Raw genomic sequence first — 27,216 nt, 5'->3', positions numbered from 1 at the left:
TATACAAATATATTAAGAACTAACTATTTCATAAGTGGCTTTATATTCTTCTCAGTCTAAGAATGAGTTGAGGTAAGATAAAAACAAAAGGATTCTTTTAATTAACAAGTTACGCCCCGGGGTAAACTCAGTAGAAGATACGCGGTTAAGTACAACTTAGGGAACAACAATATGTTATTTAGCACCACTTAAATACGAGTAGTGTACCAGAAGTACATCTAAGTTATGGGGTACCAGGAAATGCGTAGATAAAAATAAAAGTAAGATGAGTCAGTTGGTGACTGACTAAATTCTGTCAGTGCGATTTGTGACTCGCTTGTGACCAGACCTATCTAACAGTTGGGCAATTCTTGTCAAGTAAACTAGTAATATGAGGCTAATATACAGTTTGCAAGAATATAAGTGCATGGTATAGATAATTTATGTATATCCTAACCTAATACGAAGCGAGGTAATATCATGATGTCTCCTGGAAATAAGCACATGACACCTTTTGTTGGCTATCCTTGGTCAAATTGCCTTTACTGTTTACCATTGCTGTTTTCTTGCACTGTCCTGGGCTCGGCACAGGGAACAGTACTTCCACGGCCTACGTGCACCTACATTATCACACCAGTGATTCCCAATTAGTTTTAACCATTACCCCAAAACAAATCTGACAACAATAATCACTACCCCGACATAGGTTTGTCAACTGTTTATTTCCTTACTATTTTTGGTTATTAGGTGGGAGAGAGGCAAGAGGTACCAACTCTGCCGTGTCCAGGACGTGTCTGATTCATGAATGACCAGTGGCTGTGTATGGAATAAAAAAAGCAGGAAAAATATGGCTATATCTCATGACCTGTCTTTACCCCGGAAAAATGTCAAATTTATAATTTACCCTTCATTGGGAACCACTGGTTTATCTCATGCTGAACTGTATAAATGCATATTATAATTATTATTATTTATATTTGACAATATCTAGACCAATCGTGCTCGAAATTAGAAGAAATACTTCAGCTCTAACGAAGACGCATCTGTTTTGCGATGATAAAGGTGAATGAGAAAGAACAAGATACTCAAAACTCCCCACAGTTACACGCTCAGCGACCTTGTAAACTTACGGTAGTCAAACTAACAATATTATAAGTCGCCCAAAATCAAAACTATTTTACAATTTTGTTATTGAGTATTGTAACTTAAATGTAAACATTGAGAGCTGGGTGCTGTATAGGAAAGGCAAAAGAGTATTCCCGTATTGCTCTAGGAGCCTGTAGACGTGAAGGTCATCACTACTACGCAAAATCATTTCAGAATGCGTGGTCAGAAGAATTAGAAGGTTGGCCAAATACTTAGGCTCACCAAACATTAGTGTCTTAAAAGTCATTAGACAGAGTTTGAACTCTATGCTTTTACTTTTGTTTTTATTCTCTTCGCCAATGATCGGGTCGTTCGCCGCTTGGGCGGAAGGTCACGCCTGTTACGCACTGTAGGCAAGTACTGAACATGCTTTAATTGGAAGCCAATGTAATTCGAAGACGAACTGGGTAGTAGGAACATTCGGTGGAAGAGCTACAGAGAGGTCTTACAACCTCACATCGAATTAAAGAGCTAACTGGGAGATACAACATTGTAAATACTTTTAAGTATCCGGTCCCAGTTTTAGCTCCTCTGTATAAGTATTATAGGGCGTAGCTTTTGTTGAAAGTTTTCTTGGAAAATATCTTGTCCTCCATCAAGTCGTTTTATCATTGTGATTGTGTATCTTATGAACTCATTAAAAACTAAGAAGAACCTATAATGTATATATGCTGTATAAATATATACTGTATACAAAAATTTTATTTAGGCGACTTCACAGTTACTCTATTACATGAATATCTACATATTTTTATCGACTTGCTTTCAAGTGTAAATAAAAAATATATAGTATTCACTAAATATTTAGAAAGTTGATATATTTAATAAATGAAAATATAAAAAGAAGGAAAAATATAACTTGAACGTGATGATGAAACACAGGACAAAAGCTGCCTAACAACAAACACCAGGGCTCGGGTGGTCTCCTCCCCTTCAAATAGTAAGAGTTTACCATTTGAAGCTCTTCTTGAATTATTCTACATCTAAAATGATTACAAAAAATAATTCCAGCTTAAATTCACTATACTACCATGAATAAACTGCAGGAGACACGTACGGTGCCTTAATCACCTGTCTCCATTATCTCTGATGCACACTCTGTTAATGGCAGGACGGACAGGTCAATTATATTACTGCAGTAACCCTCAACCTTCTGACAAAGGGAGTGGTGGAGATTTTTTCAAATTAATTGTGATTGATAGAACTGTTGAAACAATAGTGTATACACACTATATACGACCAGGAAATTCACCCAGGCAAAAATTACTCCTATCTCAAGTATATGTAAATTTAATGATTTATTTTGCCATTTTGTTTACAGTACTGGAGGGGGTAGAGGGGGGTAATACTGGAAGACGGTATCACACTAAACCACTAAGTACATAGTAATAAAAACTGTACAACAATGCACTGAACCGAATAGAACCTGACCTAACCAACCAAAGATACCCACCAAACCTTACCTAACTCCGGTTAATATACTGTATAGGACTAACCCGCCAGGGCCTCATAGCGGAGATGTGGCCGTATCATCTCACGTCCAGAAAATGCCTCAAATTTCACCATATCATATTAAGTTCTTTCTGTTTAATATACCGGGGAAGTTAGGTAAGGTTAGGTAGTTTTGTTTGGTTGGTTGGTTAGGTCTTCTGTTCTTCATACCCACAAATGTTAAGTAGCGTTTATTTTAAAAATATCCATTTTTTAACTACTCCATAAACTACAAAAGTCTCCACGATAATACTGTATAACAATGAAAATCCGGCATTTTTAAAATTGTTTTCAATCAATTTCGCTCGCGAGTTAGTCCTATATAATTACCCCTAACTCTTACCTGGATTATTAAGCAGAAAGAATATTCTTTGGTATTTGGTACCAATGAGAGCAAATTTCTTGAAGCTACCTGGTGTAAGTTTACTTTTTTCTTTTTTTTCTTTTTTTTACACGTGAGAGTACAATCGGTTACTGGAACAAACTAAGAGTGGACAACAACACACATCCACACAGTAGATTTTTTGGCGGAATTTTTATGGTAAATAATTAATTTCTTCGCATACAAAGTACGTAGACATCATTTTAGTGTCATATCAGTTTTTCGGGGTGTTTTATCCTCCAATTTCCCAGATCCTTCATGCACTGCCCACTACAAGTGATTTATGACTGTGAAGAGAGAAAAACTTAATGTTGGGATGTGTTGATTAGTTCTGTAGCCTGTTTGATGTGATCAGTGCTGGAGCTGTGCTGAAGTTAGCTCAGTTGCAAGGGTCAGAAGTGAATGGCAGAAGTGTCGGTGTACTGTACTGTATAATCAGCATGAGAAGTGTATGTTGTATGGTGGTAAAACATTGAGCAAGCTGAAATGAGAATGGTGATGATGGATGTGTAATGTGCAAATGAAAGATAGGAACCGTGTTGAGAGCTGAAAGGGTGTCTGGGTAGTGGGTGAGTCTTGGTGAGGTTTTGCATAGATGTTGGCTGAGATCATATAGGCATGTGGAGATGATAGTGGAGATCAACTGGAAAAAACATTTGTAACAAGAACAGGCCAACCATCCAGGCGGCCAGTAAGCTGAGGTGTAGAATAATGATGGTGATAAAAAAAGGGAGAGAAAGAGAGAGATGCATGAGTCTCATTGTGGAGGGGAGGGGAGGAGAGCTTGGGGTAGGCCAAGAATGACACGGGGTAGAAGTTATAATATCCTCAGAGAATGAGAGGCTGTAAGAGAGAGTGCAACCTGGAGAGCTGCCATTGGTTAATCACAGTGAACCCAAATAAGTGTGGAAAATGGTCTTAAAATAAGTGAATGTTGAAATCCTGAATATCATCAGTTAATCGTAAAGTAAAGAAGGTTAGAGTAAGTTTACCATGATATTGTGTTTACCATAAGATTATTATTGTATCATATAAATTGAGCTGTCTGTCTGGTTTTATGCTATTTATGGGTAAGAATAATACTACTGTACTAATTAATGTAAAACAAAAATAATGAATCTGTTTCATTATTTTGATGTTTGAGCCTTAAAACTTTTTTTAATGCCTAACTTCCCACACTCCCACTTAATTTCATTAACTGCATAAAACAAACATATCAGTGAAGACCCAATCAAAAACTTCCAAGAAATAATGGTAATCATCTCTTTAGTCTTTAACATGCATGTTATAATGTACTGTACTACCTTTAATTTTTAATAAAGAAAAACAATCAAAATAAATCTCTCATGGTAATCTAACAATTTCTAGAAAATAGACATTGTTAAGAAGGGGACATCTGTTTAAATAAATGATGTCATGTTCTTTTTAAAATGTAATATTTATTCGTGATTTGGAAAATGTTTCATTCTTTACAGTGTACTTAAACTGTAGACAATGACAGAGCCTGTTAAAGCAGCTAAAGGTCTACCACAACACAAAAATGCCTTTAAAGGTCAAAGGCCAAAACAAGAGGAGTCCATTAGAAATCTCAAAGATGTGACAAAGAGAACAGTTGCCCCTTCTGCTGAGGTCGAGTCATTGCTTTCGGAGTTGGTCAACACAGTTGGAGCGGTTCTTACATCAAGACCAACACATGTTTGGCAGGTAGGTTTGTTTAAAGATAATTTTAATTCATTAGCTGTCTTGGGGGGTTATGTCATGAAGGATACATCACCTACTGCCCTCAACAGTACTCAAAATATTCTTTATGTATACTGTAGGTTGAGCTTACTGGTGAGGTACTACACTCTGCTTGTACAGTACCAGTGGACATTGTGGCCAGGAAAAACAGGGACCAAAGTGCTGTATTAGCCCAAAGATTGCTTTATTGCACATATTGATTCATGGTGGTCCACGGGTCATGAGAAATGGACTGCTAAATTTGTTTCCATATTTCATCTTTTGTTGATTTTCTTCTGTATATTGTATTCTGACTACCTGTACTTGTATATGGTTTAGGTTGCTTTTTTATCCTGTTCACATTGACTATGACTTGATGTTCTAGCCGAGGGTATATATTCTTTCACAAAATTTTACCTCTTCGCCATAGTATGTATCTCATACATATGAGTAACTCATCATTTGAAATTCACTACAAAATGTGCAGAGTTTTTCACTTTTCATCACGTGTAAGTATATTTTTGCTTACATCAATCCCATCCTTGACAATTTTTTATTTTGTGATATATTTGTTATTGATAAAATCATTGCTTAATTTTGCCTTTGTTTTGAAGTAATATGTGGCAAGCTTTCTAGCTGATTACAGTCCAGTAATATGCAGTCAGTTGTGTGAAGGAAGGGGGAAGAGTTTTGATTAATTATGCCCTAACCCTTACCTATTTTATCCTTGCCTTAACAGGTCATTGTGCAACCTCCCTTCCAGTTCTAACAGTGGGTAGGCCAAGTTTCTGAGCTTCTGGTTATGAGGAGGGAAGATGATTTATTTTTTCATCACTCTCATAGGCCAAGCCTGAAGTTTGTATCAAAGAAACCTACTCCTAGTTTTATGCCTGAATGTATTTGTCACTTGTTATGGAGACTTGGGAGATAACTCTTATGATTAACTTGGTCTGGTGATGGTAGTTGATAATTATTTTTAGGTTCTAGGAAATCTTCATTATTAAGGCTGTTTAGCTCACACAGTTAAACAATGTTCCTCTACTCTTGACCATAGAGGTTTAACATCCTGATTGTCGTTTGATGAGCAGGTAAGGTTTGTGCTGTACCTTTCAATACAGCTATAGCACATTGAACCTTTTGTTCTTGAAATATCATTTTATAGCCATGTTTAGTTTCAATGACTCAGATTTCCTCCCTCCTCCCTTGGGGATACTTAAGTGAACGTGATGCTGAAGTGGTTGATCCAGATTTGTCGTGTTGTAGCCAATGTATGATTGTGGAGAATGGTGCTGAAGACTCTCAGCATTTAATCTTGAATAGTAGCTGATGCCCCACAATACTGTAGCCCCTTCTGGGACTATGGTTGTGTGGGGAAGGATTAACTAATTTTGGAAAGTTTTCAGGCTTTTTCAAACTTGTTCTGAATTGACTCCGGTGTCACATACCAAGGCCCTGAGATCAAGGTTTTTAACCCATTAGAGTGTTGACTGAACTAAAGCTTTCAGAAACAATCCCTCTTTCATCTTCACTCTTCTACTTTTGTTAGTGTAGATCAAGAGATTGAGAAGCCTCAAACAAAGCAAAGGGAGGAAGTGACAGAGGTGATAGTGGAAGACAAAAATATAAACCACAGGAAATGGATTTGACAATCTGCATATGTAGTATACACATTAAGTCCTGAGGCTCCCCCATGATTTATCTTATACAGTATTAACAAAATATATTTCCTAAATAATAAGCATTTATGTCTAATGTTGGCCATTTATGACTTGTAATGGTTAAGGATGTTTCTTGAAAATGCAGTATTGGACTGAAGGCAAATAATATACAGTAAATGGATTGATAAACAGGAGAATGGAAGCTGGAGTAAAAAAAAATAAAGTAAAGAACTTTTAAATAAAGGAATACAGTTATGGAATCATGTTTCCTTTTGTTTTCACTTTTTTTGTATCTTTATTTGGACCCATTATAAACTCTATAGGGAGCTAAAAGTTTGAGAGACATCCTCACTGCTATGTGAATAAACATAAACTGATGCCAAGTGGCCATGCCAGGCCAAACCTACAATAGTCCAGATCAGAGGAGCCCTGATTAGTGAGGGTTAATTATAATAAATTACATAGTTAACCTTTTTATATTTTGTATAAATGTTCTCCCCCAATTAATTAAGAAACAATGGTAACATGATATTTTATCTGTATTTTTTTCACAGGTGTATGGAGGGTTCCAGCGTATATATGATGCTATTCAACGCATTTTCTACCATGGGTGTAAACACATAGATGTGCGGGTGAGTTGACTCTTAATTCTTCAGCTTGTGCTAATTTATTACAGTACTGTATCGTGAGTATCAGAATCCAGATACACTACCGTATTGTGTTTTTCATCCTTGATGTAAAACGGACTTTTGGGTCTATTGTATAACCCTTCCCCTCAGAGATTGTCCATTAGATCAAGGGTTCACTGTACACTGGGTAATTCTTTTTTCTTCATAAAAATGCTTTGGAGGGGACATTACATTACTTAGCTCAGTGTTAAGGCTGTACATAATAAATACAGGATGAACAAAACAGTCAAATTAACAAATACAATAGAGAATACTGAAATGCTGTAAAAACTGATGACTTTGTACAGTATTAAACAAAAATAAGATTGGAATACTGTGTACTGTTTTTATTTCATTTTCTTGTAAATACAGACATGTAGGGGGTGGTAAGTAACTGGTGCATAACCTCATTCATTGGTGAGTGTAGGGAGGGAAGGAGTTGGCAGTGATTCACAGCTGTGTACACATGAACCAGTACAGTATCATATTGGGTTGCATAAAGTAAACCAAGTACAGTAATGTATATCCCAAGCTGGTCCTTATAAAGCTGATGAACAAGAGCAAAATGTACTACAGTATGGACTGAAATTTTTTTTACATTAGTCACTGAACTGACTTGTCATTTGCTGCAGGTGTTGTATATATTGTGGAAATTTGCATGTGTGGCTTTTGATCTATTTTACACAAGTATGGTACAGTATTTTAAATTGATGAGGATGTTGAGGGATATATATTCACTTATTTCAGTGCATGATACTGTACAGTATTTGCATTTGGTTTGTGATTCTGTGTAACATCTACCAAATCCTTTAACTAATGCCCTTGAAATTCTAAAAACTCAGTAATTGTCATTATGAAAGTGAGTAATTTGGATCTATAAAACCCTATATTATTCCTGTCCGTCCTTTACAGGGTAATGCAGATTTATGGCCATTTGTGGTTGGTCTACGGGTTCTCAACCCGACACTTGGGCCCTGTGTGAAGATGACGACAACGCCCCAGCCTGCTGATGAATGGATTCGTATGTCTTTACAAAATCTTCAACTGGCAGCTAAAGTTAAAGCACTTACATCTGATAGGTACAGTACTCAATTTAAGCATATTTTGTTCACTGAAACTATATCCATATACCCACGTTCTTTTCCAGTTAGAAGTAACTTAAGTACTTCCTTGTTTGGCTTTAGCTTTCCTTTCTCCTGTGTGGACATTCATATGAAATATAACCTGCTTTGGCTATGGCATTTTTCTACCCATCTGTTAGTTAGTTCTTGGTGTTGAATACTGTATATAAAATTTGGTTAACATCTTTCTGTAGTTCTTGTGTATTTGGCTTCTTGCTTCAAAATTTTATTATTTGTGTTTTTTCTAATATCCAGTCTTTATTTGCAGAGACCATGTTAAGAAACATTTTCATCCATGGGCATTGATGCGATCACAGGAGCATACCTCAGCCATTATAACTTGCCTTCGAGCTCTTGAAGAGAACTCACAGTCTGTCTTAGCTGACATAAATCCAAAGTTGGTTAGTGAATTGCATCACAAGATATTTAGTGGAAAGGGTTAAATTGTTGTAACTTGAGAACATCAGTTATTTTTATTTTCTTCATACTAGTGCTGGTAGTTCTCCTATGGACACAATGTTGTATGGCTCTCCCAAATCCAACTCCTTATGTATTATGACAGTTTGGGAAGATTGTTTGTGGTCAGATACCTCCGTGCCATTTTTCTTGTTTAATCATCGTCTGATCAATTTGGTACAGGTGATTGTAGTTTTTTCTCACAGTCACCGGGGGTGGGAGGGGAAGCATCACCTAATATCCCAACTTCAGTGATGATTAAGGCCAAAACAACGAGAATATAAAGTGCATACACAAACAGATTAATCATATCAGCGTAGATAAACAAATCAACGTGCACATTATATTTCATTTTTAATCTTGCCAGTTGTTTTCTGTTATGCTGAAGGCTGATGAGATAGAGAGCAAAACACAGACTCATTCTTCATTACCTTACAGTACAGTACTCTTAAAGTGCTGTGACATACCTATGAAGTTTTTGATGCCTTACTGGGTGTCCATCTCTCACTTCTAGACTAGTATTTGCTTCATCCATCATCTTCAACTTAAGTCCTTTTCTCTTCCTTGCTCTCCCATCTAATATCTACTTCTGAATATACAGTATAGTCTGCATTTACGCGGATTTTGTTTACGCGTTTGGTCATTTACGCGGTGCCTTGCCAGAATGAAAATGCTTTAATTACGCGGTAAATTTGGTCATTTACGCAGCGAGTGGCTGGAGAGGTCCAGACCGCCGCGACATTTTTTACCCACGAAGTCCATTCTTGACCATACTCGGGAAGCGGCGCGGTGAGTTGTGCGCATTAGGCCGCTCTTGCGTTATCGCTGACGTCATATGACGTATCGGCTGTGATTGGGCCACGCATCCTTATCACCCACGCATTCCCTCCGCCGCTAGCTGTGATTGGTCTAATGTAACATGACGTGCCCTGCCACCAGAGGGTAGAAGTCGCTGACGTAGCAGGGCCCCTCTCATTGTTCTCAGTCCGCGTATACAGTTCTCTCTTGTGCCCGCTATTCCCCTCACAATTCACAATGGCTTCCGCGGGACCCCCACCACCCGAGAAAAACATTGAATTACCTGGACCAAGCCATGATAATGTGAAGGAAATCATCGAGTTGGGGGAGAAACATAAGCTCATCCTTGACAACGACCCAGACAAGCATCGGTATGAAGCGTCTAATAACCATCTGACGAAAGTTATGGAGTCGTATATCCAGATCTATCTCGACAACATCAATGCTAGTCGTCAAGGTAGTATTGAGGACTTCCTCGCCCGCAACCCACCACAACGATAGCCAGCCCAAGTCAGTGATAGTGATATGGACTTTGAGAGGTTTGTCTGGGAGGCCCTGCAAACCTCTGCGAGTAGTGAAAGTGATTCACTGGAGGGCAACTAATCTGCCCACTGCCTCGGAACGAGCCGCCATCCACGTGTGCCGACCCAGCTTTTCTACTAACGTAAGTGTTAAAAAACCTAATATTATTGATATTTCTCTTAATTATTAATTGTGTGTGCATACCATCATAAAATTAAGATGTTATTTTTACTACAACGTACGTATTGTGTCGGAAAAAGTGGAGTTTGGGGGTCGGCCCAGTCTCTTATTTCAATTAATCCCATATGTTCTGTTATTTCATTTACGCGTTTCTCGTTTTACGCGGGCCTCCACGGGTTCAATTGACCGCGTAAATGCAGACTATACTGTACAGTCTTTATGCAGGTTATTTACTCCCCATACAGTACTCTAAATATACCCACTCCACCTAAACAATATCTAAATGATTATACTGTATCTTATCCTCTGCAACCTAATTATCCCAAATATTATTCTCAAGTTTGTCATTTCAGTTATTCCTAATGTTTTCCTTCCTCTTAATCCCTTAATCCAGAGCCCATGCATCACTTTCACATTAGTTCAATGAATCCTCTATACATTCCCAACTTTGACTCCTGTGACCCAGTTCTCTATCCATACTTTTGTAAATATATCTTTAACTGTAGTTCAAATTTATTAATCTGTTCCATTCATTGACACATTCACTCAAAGATGTCTGAACCACTTTTCCGTCTCATATTTATTTATTTTTTTCATCACTTGACTTTTATTCATATTCACTGTTAACTTTCTCCTAGTACACATTCACTAAGATTATTAACTTTTCTTCTAAATCACCCACCAGCAGCTGCCACACCTCCCATTTGCATCCTGTATTCCTATAAAGTACTGTATAACAAACTTGTTTCCTTCCCCATCACTCTCTTCTTACATATCTCTCACTACCCCATCTGTGATTATATTGAACAGCTGTGGTGACATTACATGCACATGCATGCACACAGGTGTGTGTGTGTGTGTGTGTGTGTGTGTTTTCATGGGTGAGTGAGTGAGTGTGCGAGAGTAGGGTTATTAGTCCTACACCTCGTGGACTGTTGATATGAGACATGCAATTCTCTCATATTATATATATTATATATATATACATGTATATATATATATATATATATATATATATATATATATATATATATATATATATATATATATATATATATATATATATATATATATATATATATATATATATATATATATATATATATACACGTACTTCTCATTTTCTCATCCATTCTCATTAGCAAGCTCCAGGCCAGCTATCTACCGTATGTGACATCATCACCATTTTATGGCCATTTTCTTTGTTTAAGGGTTAACCATGATTACCTGATGGCAAAATTCAAGCAAGTATTATGACTGGATACACCTCCTATTGCCAACCCATTTTTAGAGTGGTAACTGGACGTTACATGTAGGACTTCCACGTGCCCTTTTAGCTGCCATGGCAGGGTCTGTCTAATACTTCTTTCAGATCTATACCCCCTTATATCTGTATTTCTTGTTTACTACACCCAATCCATTTGTTATGTAGTATTGCTGTGAAGAAAAATATTTCAACATTTCTAAAATTAATTTTCTGTTTTTTCCTCTTGCATCCAAGTCACTTTGTAATGCCTAAACACAAATATAGTATTTTTAAGCAGATTAGGAGTATGAACATTTTATTTAATACATTTAAGAAATAAATTCCTCATTGCAATAGACTACTGTATATGTACATGTATTAAGAGAGAGATCAGGTCAAGTAAGGTGAAAAGTAGATTTTAGGGTGAATTATTATCATTTGCATAATATTCCTTTTAATTTTGCCTTGGTTTAACTCTTTATTTCAGTATATTGTACATTGATCTTTTGCACAACTGATAATCTCACAAGTGCCTAATTTTAATACTTGCAGCTTGTAGGGACATATCAACCACCACCTGGCACTACGTATACAGCGAAGACTGAACCTGCCAACTCTGAGAGATTACGAACCAAACCACTTCTTTGGGATGCAAAATCATCTGGCGTGACAAGTAAATTTGGGTTTGATAAAAAGTCCACTTCATCTCTACCCACCAGTCCGGTGACAGATAAGGAATGGCCAGCAGTATGGTCACATTCTAGTACCCAGAAAGGAAATTTGAATAGAGAGTTTTTAAAAGATTCATTGGCTCCAAGCAGCCCTTCTCGTTTAAATGCTGTGGAATCCTGTAAGAGTAAAGAGATGCATAGTAAAGTCAAGGGCCAAAGTACTGTGCTGTCAAATGAGGGAAAATCAAAAGATTCCATAGATACCACAAAGCCCCTGAAAGTGAATGATTTGAAAACCCAAGACGTCACGCTTATGCCACGAGAGAGCCCAGATGGCAGTTCCGATAGTTCAGACTGGCCTGCAACAAGTCCTGTTAATCAGTCTCCCATTTTTATAGCAAATGAAACTTCCCAAGTATCCAGTAATGCAGCTCTTACAACAATATCAAAACTAGTGCATGGGAAAAATATCCATGTTATAACAAATGAAACTGGAGCCAGACCAAAGGAATTCTCTACTACCCCTAAGCCAATTATTCAACCAGTTATTAATAAGGAATTTTTGGATATAAGTGATAGTTGTAGTGGACCAGGGAGTAGTATTTCTCCTAGCCTCTTGCAGGTTAACTATGGAGGTGAATACTCCACCAGTGATGGGGACAGTAGCTCAGCTTATAGCATCCACAGACCAAAAGGATGCACAGGGTTCAGAACTCCACAGTTACGAAGTAGGGCTAGTAGTGGTAGACTGGCGTCAGTACCTGCAGATAGTGACCCAGATAGTGAAGACACTGTAGATGGGAATTCTCAGGCTTCTCGGAGAAGGAGGCGACCCCCACCACTTCAACAGTCCTCTGTCAAGATATTAGTAGATAGTCGAGGTGTTTTAAAGTCTGAAGGAGGTAATCTTCAAAACAATTCAAGTGATTGTGTAAGAAATATTTCTGTCTCAAATTCGTCTTCAGTTGATCATCTTACCAATGTTGTACCTGTAACATCAGGGCTACCACTGACCAGTGATTTTCCAGTACCCTCTACTACCTCTGATATATCAGGAAGTAACCTTCCACATGTTATGTCAACACCAGTGGTTGCTAAAATTCCCCCTGAGTTTATGGAAGATGTAGCATTAAGTGCTCCTGAGAGAATTTTAAAACCAAATTTGTTATTAACTGAAGCAGCTAAAACAAATAAAAAAACTCACAGTCGCTCTCGGTCAGATGGATCCCAAGAGTTGATTGGCAAATTACGGTTATCACAGTCTAACACTGCTCCTGAGTTAGAATCTAAGATGAAATCAGGAAAACTAGAAGTGTCCCAAAGAGTGACTGGTGCGAGTGCACCAATTCCAGTACGTAAACGTTTTATGGAAGATGGGGGACACAGCATAACACCAGCAGCTGACTATGGATTCTTCCCACGTCCTCAGCCAGGACAGAGCCTCATAGGATTCCTCTCATCAAAAGAGTTTCACAAGCAGTATGCTGATCTTGACAGAGAAAATGCTCATTTTAACATATCTGAAGCTGTGATTGCTGCATTAACTCAGGTATGGTTCATATTAAGCTGTAGAGTATAGGAGATAAAAGTTAAGCCTACACACTCCAGGTTGGTGCAACATTCTATTTTTTATACCAGAAAGGCATAGATTTAAAACTAATTATTCTGTGTGTGTACATATTTGTGCAAGCATGTATGTGCACATTTGTTTGGTTTAATAAAGGCCACATTATGGTAAGGTCTGTTTCCAGTGTATCACTTTTACATCAAAATGGGTGTTTTTGTTAAACTTCACATGCTTGACAAAGTGCAGAATATTAAATTTAAGTATGTATCAAAGGTTGAGATGACTCAATCCACATCCAAAGACTATTAGGGATCTAAAACTCAGGGAAGGGAATCTCATCCCTCTTTTGCTTGCCTTCTCTGATTCACAAGGCATATGGAGGACCAATTACTCAAAATTTCATATGCTTTTGTTTTCAGATTTAAACTATGTATTTAGGATTTTATGAAGACTCTTAATTCAGTATATAATTTTGTATTCAGATGCAGTTTGATTCCTGGCAACAAAATTATTGTTCAAGTCCGGGAACAGCTGATGATAGTGATGAAGAGATTCGCAATCTACAGGCTCAGATTAGAGAGAAAAGAAAACAAAAATTATCAGGCTCTGTACAATCAACATCAGTTTCAACCACCACAGTAATTGAATCAACCTCTGATCCTCAGACTTGGGCCTGCAACTCTCCAGTAAAGTTAGAGAGTAAGAGCACCTTCACTCTTTTTGAAGGGTTTCAGTTTTAGCTAGTTATGTCACCAAATTATCAGATATAGTGTTACTCAATGTACTTATCTCAGTTATGTGACTTTCTTTTATAAGATTTTTAGTTTCATATGTAAAGATTATTAGACTTCTCTTGTAAAGACAATGGTTACAAATTTGGACATAGGTAGGAAAGGTATTAGCATGTGTACATATGTATTTTGTTGAAAATTTTTCAGGTACAACAGATTACAGTGTATATGAGTCAACACAGAGCTCCCCTTATAATAGTGAGTCAGATTTGATCTCAGAGATGGAGGAGGAGGCCACAGGGAATGATGGATCATCAAGCTGTGAAGGTGAGGATATTCTCGCTAATTTTGCCATTTATTAAATCAATTTTCTGCCAGTAACACAAAGGGCTAAGGTGTCATTTCTTTGTAAAGAGAATGGAAATTCATGAAAATAAAAGTTTTTTCTGGTCATCACCAAAGAGGTAAGGTCAATTCCATGACACACTGGTTTGATTCTGTGATCACCCTTGGTTGGAGAACTTGATTATCTTTGCTTTGCTCAAAACTATCACTTTATCAATGAATCCTAATATGGCTAGCTTTCTCTCCTAGGGATTGCATCTGTAGATGCTCCTATATGTGTATAATGTTATGGCAAATGGCAGTATTCATTATCTGTTACCATTTTGGTGTCTTTATGGTGACTGTTCTACACACCACACCATCCTCAAGCTTAACTATGAAGTTACAGTAGGGACAAACAAAAACATTCATTTTAGATAATGGGTCAAATGACAAGTTCTTTGCAGACATAATAAGGGGGTCCCCTGATTATGAACGGGTTCTGTTCCTGAGGACGTTCTTAAGTCAGATTTGTACCTAAGTCAGAACACATGCTGCATACCGTACTTGCATAATAATGTTTAGAATCCCACTATAGCATAGCCTTAGTCTTTATATACATCTAAAATCACTTAATTTAAGAGAAAAGTAGAAATATAATGACAAAATACAGTAAATGAAAGTAAAAAATAAGCCATCAGGTAAATAAAATACAGTACTGTAAATTTCAAGTTTAACCCATTCATATCGGCAGGCGTTCGTAAGTCGGGGACCCCCTTTTATGAGATGCTCCAAGTGAGAAGTAGACCAAGTGACAAAAGTGAAAAAAAAATGCAGTTAAAGTTTTAAAAATTTTGAAATAAGGATAATTGTGTGATAAAACACAACTCAAAGTTACTTGTCTTGTTCTCGCCAGGAGTGCCTCATACGTCAGTGTCATGCACTGTACTGTAATCTGTACGGTCCTTAGGTTCTAGTACATTGGAAGTGGAAATGAGTCCCATAGGTTTGTTGTGCTATTAAAGTCAGTGTGAATACAGCACCCTGAATACAAAGTTTGTACACCAATGATATATACAAGGAGAGAGTGTTATTGCCACTGCATGTGACTTCATTTAGTACCCCAGCAGCAAGGTTAGGTACCCATATGTATCTTGTGGACATGGGATACCCTAAGCACACACCAGGGACCTTTAGGACAGGAGGCAAGTTCTATATTCACTCTTTTGTTGAATTTACTAGATGGAACCAGTAAAGAATGAAAAGAAAAATTGAAGCATTAAAGTTTGCTTTCTTCTTGTGAGCTATGAGAACAAGTTTTACACTTTCTCAAAGACCTTTGGAGATATTTAAGAGTAATATGTGGGGAATTCATTAGGAAAAGGGGAATTACCTTTAGCTGTTCATCTTAATGTAGGACACATTTCCCTATAATCTGCCTGTAGGAGATGCCAGAAACAAAAAATCTTATTCATTTAATTTACTTCTGACTCAAGAGTGCAGTAGAGTATATCCTGTATGTTTACTTTTTTTCAACATTATATTTCAAGAGCTTTATTTAACCTTATAAATAAGTACTGATTTTTTCCACAAAACCCGACCAACAGAGACTCCAATCTTACGATCAAGGAGTACTTCAAATAGTGGAGAGTTGTCCTTCAAGAGTGACATAACATCTGCAGAAAATGTGGCCCTAAACCTGCTGAAACATTTCAACGAACGGAGGCTTCCCAAAGCCTGTGAACTGGAGTGGCTAGTGTCTGAACAGGATGTCCCACAAAAGGTGAACTCCCTATACGTGTTATTATATCACTGTTACCTGTTCATTACATTATCACTACTATATACTGTACAGTACTGTACTTTTTTTTATTAACCCTAAAAATGATGGTGAATTTTTACTTAGACTACGGTATTTGCTTGACAAGGAAAGATGAGGGTTTAAAATTTTTTTAGAATTTTAAAGTTTTCTTGTGAAAAGGACAAGATTTGTTCATTGAAAATGGTGTTGTAATCCCTCCCATAAACAATGGGAGGGAAGAAACTGTGTATGTGACCAGGTGGGAGGATTGTTGCCGTGCGCCCCACCTTTGGACCTGTTTTTATTACCGGTTCATTATTATATTCTCATATGATCAGTCTCCCGCAGTGCATGCTTCATCATAAATAATATAACATGATCCGTAATAGAAAAAAATACATTGCCGGGATATAATTTGTAATTTGACCTGAGAATAACCAAATAAGTTGTATCATAAAGTACCACTTTCTTGAGCCCCTCATTCCCTCTCTCCCTCCCACAACATTTAAAGCTAATGAAAATTTTCAATATGGCAGAAATCCTTTTATTATGATGAAAAATAAAATGAAACAAGGTACCAAGATGAAAATAATTACACTCTGTACAGTATTTTGTTTTTCATAATTTTAATTTTACAGTACAGTATATTGGTGCGAGACCGAGACTTGATAGGGCTGGACTTACAAGGAATGCGGACTTGTATCTTGACAATGCCGTTGTTTTCTGTCCCTTTCCAAACACAGGTATCCTCAGATGGCTGTATCTCTCCCAGTGACCACCATAAAGAACAGGTTTATGGGCATGGGGCATCAACGTCGATAGGGCGAAAACAAACGAAAGATGATTCTCGGAGGTGTTGTACTATTGTTTTACCACAATGATTTTTGCGGTCCAAATCAGTGCCACTACTACAGTCTCCTGCATGACAAACACCTTATGCAACATACTGTATAGAGAAGCACTTCTACCTCTCTTTCCTTGTCTCTACGCTGATAACTAATTTATCAGCGTGACTATTGCTGAAGTTCACACGAGCTATCATTTCTGAATTTACTCGACAACTCTACCAGTTCTTGAAGTTCGCCCTCAGTCTTTGGTTCCCATCGTATTTTACTGTACAGTACAGTACTTTTTTCTGGTTGTCAAGACAGCTCTACTGTGGTGAGAGGTCTTTCCGTGCTACATGTCACTCGAAATAACAGATACTCCTCCATGATGACAAAAAGTGTTACTCGTACAGGGAGGAACTAACAGAGAGAAAGAAAAGTTGCCACCTGTTACAATAATTCACTCAAGCCAAAATAAGGCACCAAACTTTAAAAAATATGACACAGAAAGATCCAAATTATAGCTGTTCATTGTCATTGCAGGACAAAAGGCACTTATTATGTACAGTATTGATAATTTCATTGGTTTAAATTGTCATGGGAATATATCAATACTTCATTATTGCTGAATTGCATTCAACTGATACATATTTAAACATTTCAACCACTCAATACCTGTACTACTAACCATATTTATTCTTTTTTAATCCCTCAAATGTTTTCACTCGAAGATAATCTGATACTGTACTTAATAATTAAACAGTAATTATGCCCTGTTAAATGTACTAATTTTCTTTGTCTGGGGGTAGCTGTTACCTTTACCAACAAGTGTAGCAATTAGTCCTGATGATGGCGGGGCAACTAAGGAATCCCAGTTACAAACTCAACTGCGTGGAACTTCTGACTGGGCTCCACCCCGTCCCCAGCTTATTCTTACTCTCCACGCCAACACTAAGTAAGGAACGGCTGTAATATTCCTACATATATTAATACTGCATTCTGAAAAGTATGTAACTGAGATATACAGTTTGGGTTTTACACTAATACAAACTATTTTATAATCTCCAAAGTTTATGGGTATGATCATCTAGGCAAATCTAATCACCTCTCTTCCAATGAGGTCACTGTGCTGGGGTTTCTAAACATCTATAGTTATAGTTGTATAATAATAAAATTGGTAACAGTCACTAAATTTGAAGTAAATGATCAGCTGATTACACTTAGTCTCAGCCTTAAAAGAAAGCTCAGGGTGAAAACTAGTTTATTTGCAGGTGAGCTTAGTTGTTTTCAGACAGTTTTTGTTATATTTATTTTTTTTTTACTTCCTTTTTATCTTATAGACGCTCTGTGTTGATGGGGACTCAAGGGTGGCGATGTGCTGGCTGCGGAATGAGAGTATCAGAGAGTCTCAGCAGGCACTTCAGGCTCTGCAACTACCTAGGCCGGTACTTTTGTACTACTTGCCACAGTAACCAGACAGCTATGATTCCTGCCAAAATTCTTCATAAATGGGACTTCAAATTGTAAGACAACTTTGTGTATTGCTTTAATGTAAAGTATATCACTGTGTGTCTTCATTATTTTCATTTTTCCGTATGTAGAATCAGATTTTTAATCTTAATTTTTCACATACTGTTCTTTGCTATACCACTATACTTTACATTTTAAAATAGTATAATTATGTAATTATTAAATGTATAACTCATCATATTTGATATTTTATAATAATTTTTTTTTTTTACCTCAAAACAGTAAATAATTTAATTTAATGAAATTCTCTCCTGCAGATGCCCTGTTGCTAATTTTTCTTCTGAACTAATAAAAAGTATGAGGAGTGATCCCCTATTTAATGTTGATGCGCTCAACCCTGGGTTGTACAAGCGATGCAGACATCTTCACCAGACATATATCTACCGACTACAGCTGTACCACACACTGCCATACATCAACACTTGCAGCAGAGCCGAAAAGTAATGCAAATTCCAAATTTTTGTGTTGAAGTGATCCATCTGTCTCTGTAATTACCTAATTCAGGCATGTCTCACAGTATAGGTAGTGTATCATTAACTCTGACAATGTTCTGGTTTGCGTTCTCTGCCTATAGAAAGAGTTTAAAAAGAGTCGAAAGTGGCTGGAGGAATTTTAGGGAGCTGCTGGCAAGAGAACCGTCCCTTCATGTAAAAGGAAATCTATACAACTGGTGTGAGAAGTGTGATGTCTTATGGCAGTGAAACATTGATGGTCAAAGAGGATGACATATGCAAGCTTGAATGAGTTGAGATGAGGATGAGGAGGTAGATGTGCAATGTGACACTAAAAGATAGGAAGCCTGATCAGAGCTAAGTGGGTGGCTGTGTATTATTGAGAATATTGGCAAAATGTTGTGGAAAAGTAGACAGAGATAATTTAGGCATGAGAGAGAATGGATGAGACTAATTGGGTCAAGAGGTGCATGATTCTAAATGTGAAGGGGAGGAGAGCCAGGAGTAGGCCAAGAGAGGCAACTTGAGGAAAGGTGGTAAGAAATCACATTAGAGTTAGGAACTTAACAAGTTAGGATATTTTATTAAAATTATATTATGCTTCTGATATTTTTTAATGTAACTTGAACTTATCATGCTACCTTATAATGGAAACACTTAGAATAGAAAGAAATAATGTTGAGATGGCATTTATGATTATTTGGTTTTGTAATCCAATTCTTATTACAGGGAAAAGAGGATGCTAAGTAAGGCACCTCCACACTGGGCTGCAGAACCTCACGCTTACTCTCTGGATGATCTCATATCGGTCAAAGCTGGTTTGCTAATGATAGAAATGAAGAATATTGCCTCACAATGTATAGTTCATATTGCTAAATGTCAGGTGAGTGTAGTTGTATAATTTTTTTTTAAATTAAACAGAAAACATATGAGACAAGAATTAAAATTTATTAGTGTGTGAAAAAAGCTCATTTGGTGAATTTTCATTTAACGACACCCATTTTTCCCTTTGGATCTCGTGTTAAAAGCTGAGATGTATTCCAGCCTTTTTTTTTTTTTTTTTTAACACCCCATGATATAAATTTTGATGTGCTCCAGCCCAAAGAATTTTTACCCTAAAGCCTAACCTAACAATGATTAAATGTTGTTTTAGTACACTTTACAGAGGGGCACAGTACTGAAGATGTGTTCTGCTTGTGTTGGCAGAGCATTGTTGGTTTGAAGGTGGAGGAGATAGAGGCATCTTCCTGTCTTTCCTTCTGAGGAGTCAACTAGAGTCAATGAATTCTTCCTCTTGAATGTAGTTACTTCACTTGTATATGTCTTTGTCAATCCTAGAGGTGTATAATTTTTTTTCTGCTGCTTCTTTCTATACACCTCATTGTGGTACCTGTACTCAATTGTCTTGGAGTGGCATTGCTTGTAATGCCAGTTGTCTTTGAGCTCATCGTTGTTGGGTTTAATCATAAAATTAACAAGAAACAAGCTAGCAAATGCAATGTACATTCCACAACACGAGAAAACATGATGATAAACAAACATTGCCAAGTTGTCTAAGGCTAACTGGCCGTTCAACCAACGACAAAGCATGACTATCCCAACTCCATGAATGCAAGTTTGTTCATTGAATTGTTGTATCTTAAATCACTGCTGCCATTAAACTGAATTATTATTCATCGAGTACTCATTCAACAGAACTTTGCTGTAGATTGTTAAAAAAGGTTGAAAAGTTGTCCTTGCCTCTGGGGGTGAAGAGAAATCTACTATCTGTTTTTGTATGTTTTCTGTTATAAGTATCAGCAACCTCTTTTGGAACATTTTTTATTTGAGTTTGTAGCCATTGTAGTGCAGTATATACAGATGACCTTCTGTTGCAGGATAGGGGGATAGATCAGAATGGTTTCAGTCCTGCTAATTAAATCTTTTTGAATGAGAAGTTTGGTGATCACATTGTACAAATATAAATCTTGACCATTCTTTACAGGTGTGTGTGGGACGAGGCTTCATCTGTGAAGTGTGTGGGGAGGGGGAAGCCATTTTCCCATTTCAGTTGGATTCTACTGCACTCTGTAATACTTGCAGTGCTTGCTTCCATGCTGGCTGCTTCTCTCCCCTCCGTTGTCCTCGCTGTATCAGACGAGAGACACGGCGTTTATCCCAAGATCATCTTGATAAACCAGACTCCTAACATTTGCTTTGGTTTGTTAAGTTGAGAATCTTAATTTTTATTAATATATTTATGTCTACCTATCAATCTTGCCATTTTCATGTTGAATAATATCTTACTGTCTAAACTATCCATCATGTCAAGCTACTTACCGGTATCTACAGTAGATCCATTATGCCAAAATATCCCCTCTATCCATTATGCATATCGATCTTATTCCATCTATCCAGCAAATTGACATCTATATATCCCTGACTATCCACCTTTATCTTCTTATTTCTTGTATATACATTTAGCACTGAAGCTCTAGTTTAGGAAGCTTCTTACACATGTGATAGTTGCACCTAATTACCGATAAACTTTAACCAAAGAATGCCATTATCCTTTCACAAAATATGATCTGGTTCTTGTGTAATGCTTGTAAATATTTTTACTGTTTGCTGAAAGAATCAAAGCTGACTGCCAAATAACAGTTCAAATAGGTACTTGTTACTGCTTATAAGCAACCATTAGCCAAGTTGTTTGTGTATTGTAAACCAAGAGCTAGTTTAAGCAGTTTGGTAAGCAATTGCAGTGCTAAGTAGTCAAGTACCATGACTGATCCATGCTAGTTAACTTCTTGCCAGGGAGTCATCATCCCACTCATCACAGTATACTTCAAGTGCTTCAAGCTGAAGTGTGAACTTCTGTTATGTGTAGACCTATGCAACTTGTCATATTTTGTGTGACCTGCTACAGTAGTGGCAAGTGATTCTGTTGGAGCTGAATAATAAATTAGACAGTCCAAGAGGTCAGATATACACAGAAGGTGATACTTTGAACCTTATATAAAAATATAATTTGTATATGTATTGTGTAATAAGACAGATGACACATTACAGCAGATTATGTTTGTGCATAAAGAGAACTTGAGTGAATATAGAGGAAATAAACATTTATGTACACATTAATATTTCTGTTGCTCCAGTATTAAAAAATATTGGTATGGACAATAGTTTAGTAATTTTTAGATTATTTTAATACACTGATAGCATGATACAATAAATCCACCCGTTAATGGCATAAATTAAGAGTTACTTGTCAATTTAGGAATTTTATTAATCCCACAAAAATCAGAGTTTAACTGTACAGACACTCCCCGGGTTAGAGAACACTTGGTTTACAGAAATTCGAGGATACAGAATGCCTCCCATTAGTTCCATTGCTGTATAAAAATTTTCAGGTTGCCCAAGAGTTTCTGTTATTACGGAAGGTAACTAGAATGGCGTAACAATAATATTTGCGGAGGATTGTGCATAAGGTGGCTGAGAGCATCCCCTTGTGAGATGCCATCTGTGATTCAGTATAGGGTACAGTACATGTTTACCTTATAGAAGGGTCATTTTCAGTTTACAGAAAATTTGGCAGCTGTGCCCAAGCTTTTGAAAATTATAATATTAATACAAAACTCATCATTGAAATTAACACTGGATAGCACTCTGAAGTGTACAGTACTGTACAGTCTATATAAGAAGAACAGATTTGAAAAGTGATATACTGAACAGTACAGTACTATATTAATCAAATACAGGTAATTTAGTTTTCACAAAATTGCATTCTAAACTATTAACAGTTATTATCCATGAAAGTTTATTAATTGGGCTTTGGCTTATTGGAGGGTGTATTGTATTTTTGGAACAAAGGTATTTTAAGATTTATGTTTACATAATAATATTCAATGGGATAATGCCACCCTATTGAGGGAACCCCATGAATTGGATTTACTAAATATATTTGTATGCTTAAATGCTATTTAAATATTAGAGTTTTAGCAATGTATAATTAACGTGTTAATTATATTTTTAAGGTTTTCAACAATTTTGCACATACTGTACTGCATAAGATTTTAATTTTTTTTTTTAATACCAGAAAACCCCTTACCTGTATTTCCTTAACACCTCACTGTCATGACTGACTACATTTAAGCTATTACTGGGTAATGAAGAGGGCAACACTACACCTGAGTCATGGATGGAAACAAAGTAATATTGATGTGACTATGTTTCAGTTTAGTATCCATCCCATGAACCAACATCATTTAGCTTACTTTCCTAAGAATAATACATGTTCAAAGTAAAAATAAATGGTTATTCCCAACTGTAGTCCACTGTTGTAAATGAAAACATAGCATTATTTATTTTATTTTATTTATTTATTTATTTTATTTTTTTCATTCGACTTTGTATAGTATAGGCGAATGCTGTGTGTAAAATTTTGATGTAGTGGTTCCTTTGAACTTTTACACACTATTTTGGGGAAAGTGCCTGGGTATTGTCTCTTATAGCTTTTGGGGATTGTATGTACAGTACAGTGCTTTATTAGTACAGGTGTTAGAATGTACAGTTGTCCACATATGTTATACTGTATTCCTTGTCTGACATACGACTTGGTACATATGACAACACCGCAGTGAGAGTTGGGGTGGAATGGTGGAGAGGGACAACAGAGTCGAACAATTTAATTATAACACAAATACGTTAGGTCTAGAGGCCATCCCCCAGTTGGATTACCTTGACTGCAGCGGTGCCACATGTACCAGGTTAAGTGAGGGGCGAGGAACATAACATTTGCGGGCAGGTGTACATCTAACCCATCCAATGAATATTTTTATGGTGTGACATATTAGAGTCGTGTCACCTACAGATATTTCCTTCATACCTGAGGTTTACTTGACTTCATAATCTCTATTTTAATTTTTAGGGGGAAGGTGAAAGGATAAATCCAGCAGCTGTGTATTCAAAGCTAACTTTTCAGCAAGAAACAATGTATTAAGGGGGATGTATTCCTGACCAGGAATTTTGTGGGTACTTGGGGTGATTTTTCATAGAGAAACATTTACAAATTGGTAAAAGCACATGGTGTTACTTTTTTTATTACAAGAACATAGCAAAAATATGAAACATTTTGAAACAATTTAAATTTTGGTCACAAATTAAATTTTGATACGTAGATTGAAATTGCAATACGTACCGTATATGAATTTGGGATAAACTTGGTCGAGCTGCACCTGTTTTATTTCTTTTATTGACTTTATTATTTGAAATGGTAGTTTTATTTTATGTTGTGATTTTCATTGGATTTGTTATGAAAGGATTTTGTAGTGAGGACCAGTAGGGTGAGTAGAGGTCCAGGAATGTTTCCTTGTTAAATGTGGTATATATGATAAATGGATTTCTTTATACAAAGTTGCCTTTTCCGATTTTTTTTTAACACAACCCTTGCATAAAGCAGAGAAAACCACCAAATCATTGACATAAACATTCATGGTTTGTTGTTTTGTGGCAGACTAATTAGAGAAAGTATTTTTATGTGGCAAAGTGTTTAAATTACCATATTGAGTCTTGCACAGCCATTTGAGGAGTTGTGTGCTTTGGCTGTAGCTTCCTGTATACATTCAGCAGTGATCATAGTTCTCCATCTCCAATTTTAATTACTGTACTGCAGAATTTGCAGTTTGATTATGATTAAAGAGTACTTTATCAATTATCATTAATTTGAAACAAGAATACAATTTAAAAAACATGCTAAGCTTATCAGCTATGAAGTGTAACCAGGTCCATGGGAAGCCTGGTGAATGTGTAATAACTAACTGACTGAGTTCAGATTCTCAGTTGTTTTGACAATAAATAATCCTCGAGAGTGAAGACATAAGAATGGACCTACAGTATTTGGTTGACTTAAGCTAAATTGCATGTATGAAATCAATGTTAACACTGATTAATTAGATATTCACTTCATACCAGTTCTGAATAAAATTAACTTTCAGAATATATATCTGTTCAGAGCTAAGAGGGAGGCTGGGTATTGAGAGTACAGTACTGTATTCGCAAAATCCTGTGAAAAGGAAGGCTGAAATGGTTTGGGCATGCGGAGAGAATTGATGAGACCAATTGAGTCAAAAGGCAAAAATGAAAGTGGGTCCCATAGGCATGACTGCCCAGGGCAGTGTGGATACAGCACACTGTATACTGTACTAAGCCTGAGGTACACGAGGAGAAAGCATGGCCAGTACTGCACTCGACCACCTTCACGTCCCCAAGTTGTAAACTAGGTACCCATTTACAGTTGGATGAACTGGGAGCACCCGGGAATCGAACCACCAAACCCTGGAACAGGAGGCGAGTGCTGTATTTACTTGACCACCACTGACCTTGGGTCAAGAGGTACACAAGCCTAAATGCAAAGGGGGGGAGGGGGGGGGGGAGCCAGGAGTAGGTAGACCAAGAATGACATGGGAGAGGTTGTAAGAAATAACTTTTAGAGTTAGGAACCCGACAAGAGAGACTGCAAGAGACCATGCAGCATGGAGAGCTGCCGTCAGGTAACTGCAGTTAACCTACGCAAGCGTGGAAAATGGCCATAAAAAATGATGATGATGCTCAACCATTGTAATTGGAGATACAGCAGCTATTTTACTATGTTTTAGAATAAAGCCTTGTTTTCCACGTGATTAAAATCTGAGAGTAATGCAGTCAGTTATGTTGTGGCAACTATTGGGACACATTACAGCTATATGTGTAGTGGGAGCTTACAGTACAGATTTAACATCAGTGGACTTCATCTGCAATGGTTGTTGGCTTGGACAATAATTACCAAATTCACATTACAGTACTGTATTGTTGAATTACTACACATTGATTCCGAACCGTTTCTTATGCACATGCTTACAGTATGCATAGATTGCCAAAATGATTGCAGAAGAATTACTGTGTAGGTAAATTGGCTATCTAAATACTGTACCTTATATTAATATACAGTACAGTACAATGACACTTCTCATGTACTCTTTACTGTGTTAAAAGATATAATTTATTGAATGATGATGTTATATTCAAGGATAGTACATGGAGAAAGTTAGCTTTTGTGTGGTATCATTAAATGTTTAAATCATGTACAGTATGTGGTATTTATTTTGGTGTTTGCTTGGTGTCTAAACCCCTCCCCCCTTAGGGCAGTGTTTCCAATCTTTTCGAATCACTCGACAAAACTTTTTTCCACCTCCGAAAGTGTCAGTTTGTTTGTAACTTTGACAGTAAATATTCTTATTTCTATATATATATATATATATATTTTTTTTTTTCACTCATATCTTCAAAGATAATGTTTTCAAGCAGTTATACTGTATCTTTACATACATTAATTTGGGTATTAAAATGAGACTCAACTGAGTCTCAATAGTTATATACGAATTTATTTGCTATACAGTATATCAGTATTAATCGAACATTGTGTATGAGCCAATGAGCTGCAAGGGCTTGTACAGTCTAGTAAAAAGAAACCGACTACCTGTATTGATAAGATGTTTCTCGTAACTGCATTTTTCACAAGTTCATAACAGACTCCACAATAAAATTAGATGAATCCCAGTTATATGAAAAGTTGTAGGAACATGATTTGTCATTTTCTTTAAGATAGGATACACTGTTCCTTACAATTTATTATTTTCATATTATTTGTTTCTTTAGTTTTTAGAGCTTATGTTAATTTATGTAAATAATATATATTTTAAATACAGACTATAATAATTGTTTAATGCTAGCACAATGGCGGCCTTACCACAGGATGTATACATTTCTTTATGTTGGTAGGAACTGGTTATCACATTTACACAATGACTTTATTTATACTATACATTATATCTTTTTCATACTCATTCTATGTATAATTTAACTTCCAAAGCCTTATATTTTTTCAAAGATGTAGCCTTATGTGCTTCAAATAAAGGTTCCCTTTAAACAAAA

At 36.6% G+C, this 27,216-nt stretch overlaps 1 protein-coding gene across 1 annotated transcript; it reads left to right on the top strand.

The window, feature by feature from the left end:
* Positions 1 to 1,983: 1,983 nt before the first annotated feature.
* Positions 1,984 to 27,216, top strand: LOC121866060 (run domain Beclin-1-interacting and cysteine-rich domain-containing protein-like). Its single transcript, XM_042365656.1, has 14 exons — positions 1,984 to 2,065; positions 4,474 to 4,702; positions 6,930 to 7,007; positions 7,956 to 8,122; positions 8,433 to 8,565; positions 11,919 to 13,586; positions 14,087 to 14,303; positions 14,543 to 14,662; positions 16,267 to 16,442; positions 18,097 to 18,242; positions 18,628 to 18,810; positions 19,075 to 19,257; positions 19,999 to 20,152; positions 21,254 to 27,216. Exons 2-14 carry the CDS (start codon positions 4,493 to 4,495, stop codon positions 21,455 to 21,457), a joined length of 3,639 nt encoding a protein of 1,212 aa, XP_042221590.1. The 5' UTR covers positions 1,984 to 2,065; positions 4,474 to 4,492; the 3' UTR covers positions 21,458 to 27,216.

This window comes from Homarus americanus, unplaced genomic scaffold (genome assembly GCF_018991925.1).
Source record: "Homarus americanus isolate GMGI-L3 unplaced genomic scaffold, GMGI_Hamer_2.0 scaffold4854, whole genome shotgun sequence".
In the NCBI taxonomy this organism is placed as follows: domain Eukaryota; kingdom Metazoa; phylum Arthropoda; class Malacostraca; order Decapoda; family Nephropidae; genus Homarus; species Homarus americanus.
This window is presented reverse-complemented; position numbering and strand designations above follow the sequence as displayed.

What these genes read in the sequence shown, in the direction of transcription:
- LOC121866060 (XM_042365656.1), top strand. Translation starts at nt 4,493, where the DNA reads ATGACAGAGCCTGTTAAAGCAGCTAAAGGTCTACCACAACACAAAAAT. An exon ending in CTCTCCAGTAAAGTTAGAGA is followed by an intron (nt 14,304 to 14,542) that starts GTAAGAGCACCT and finishes AAAATTTTTCAG; the next exon opens with GTACAACAGATTACAGTGTA. An exon ending in ACTCTCCACGCCAACACTAA is followed by an intron (nt 18,243 to 18,627) that starts GTAAGGAACGGC and finishes TTTATCTTATAG; the next exon opens with ACGCTCTGTGTTGATGGGGA.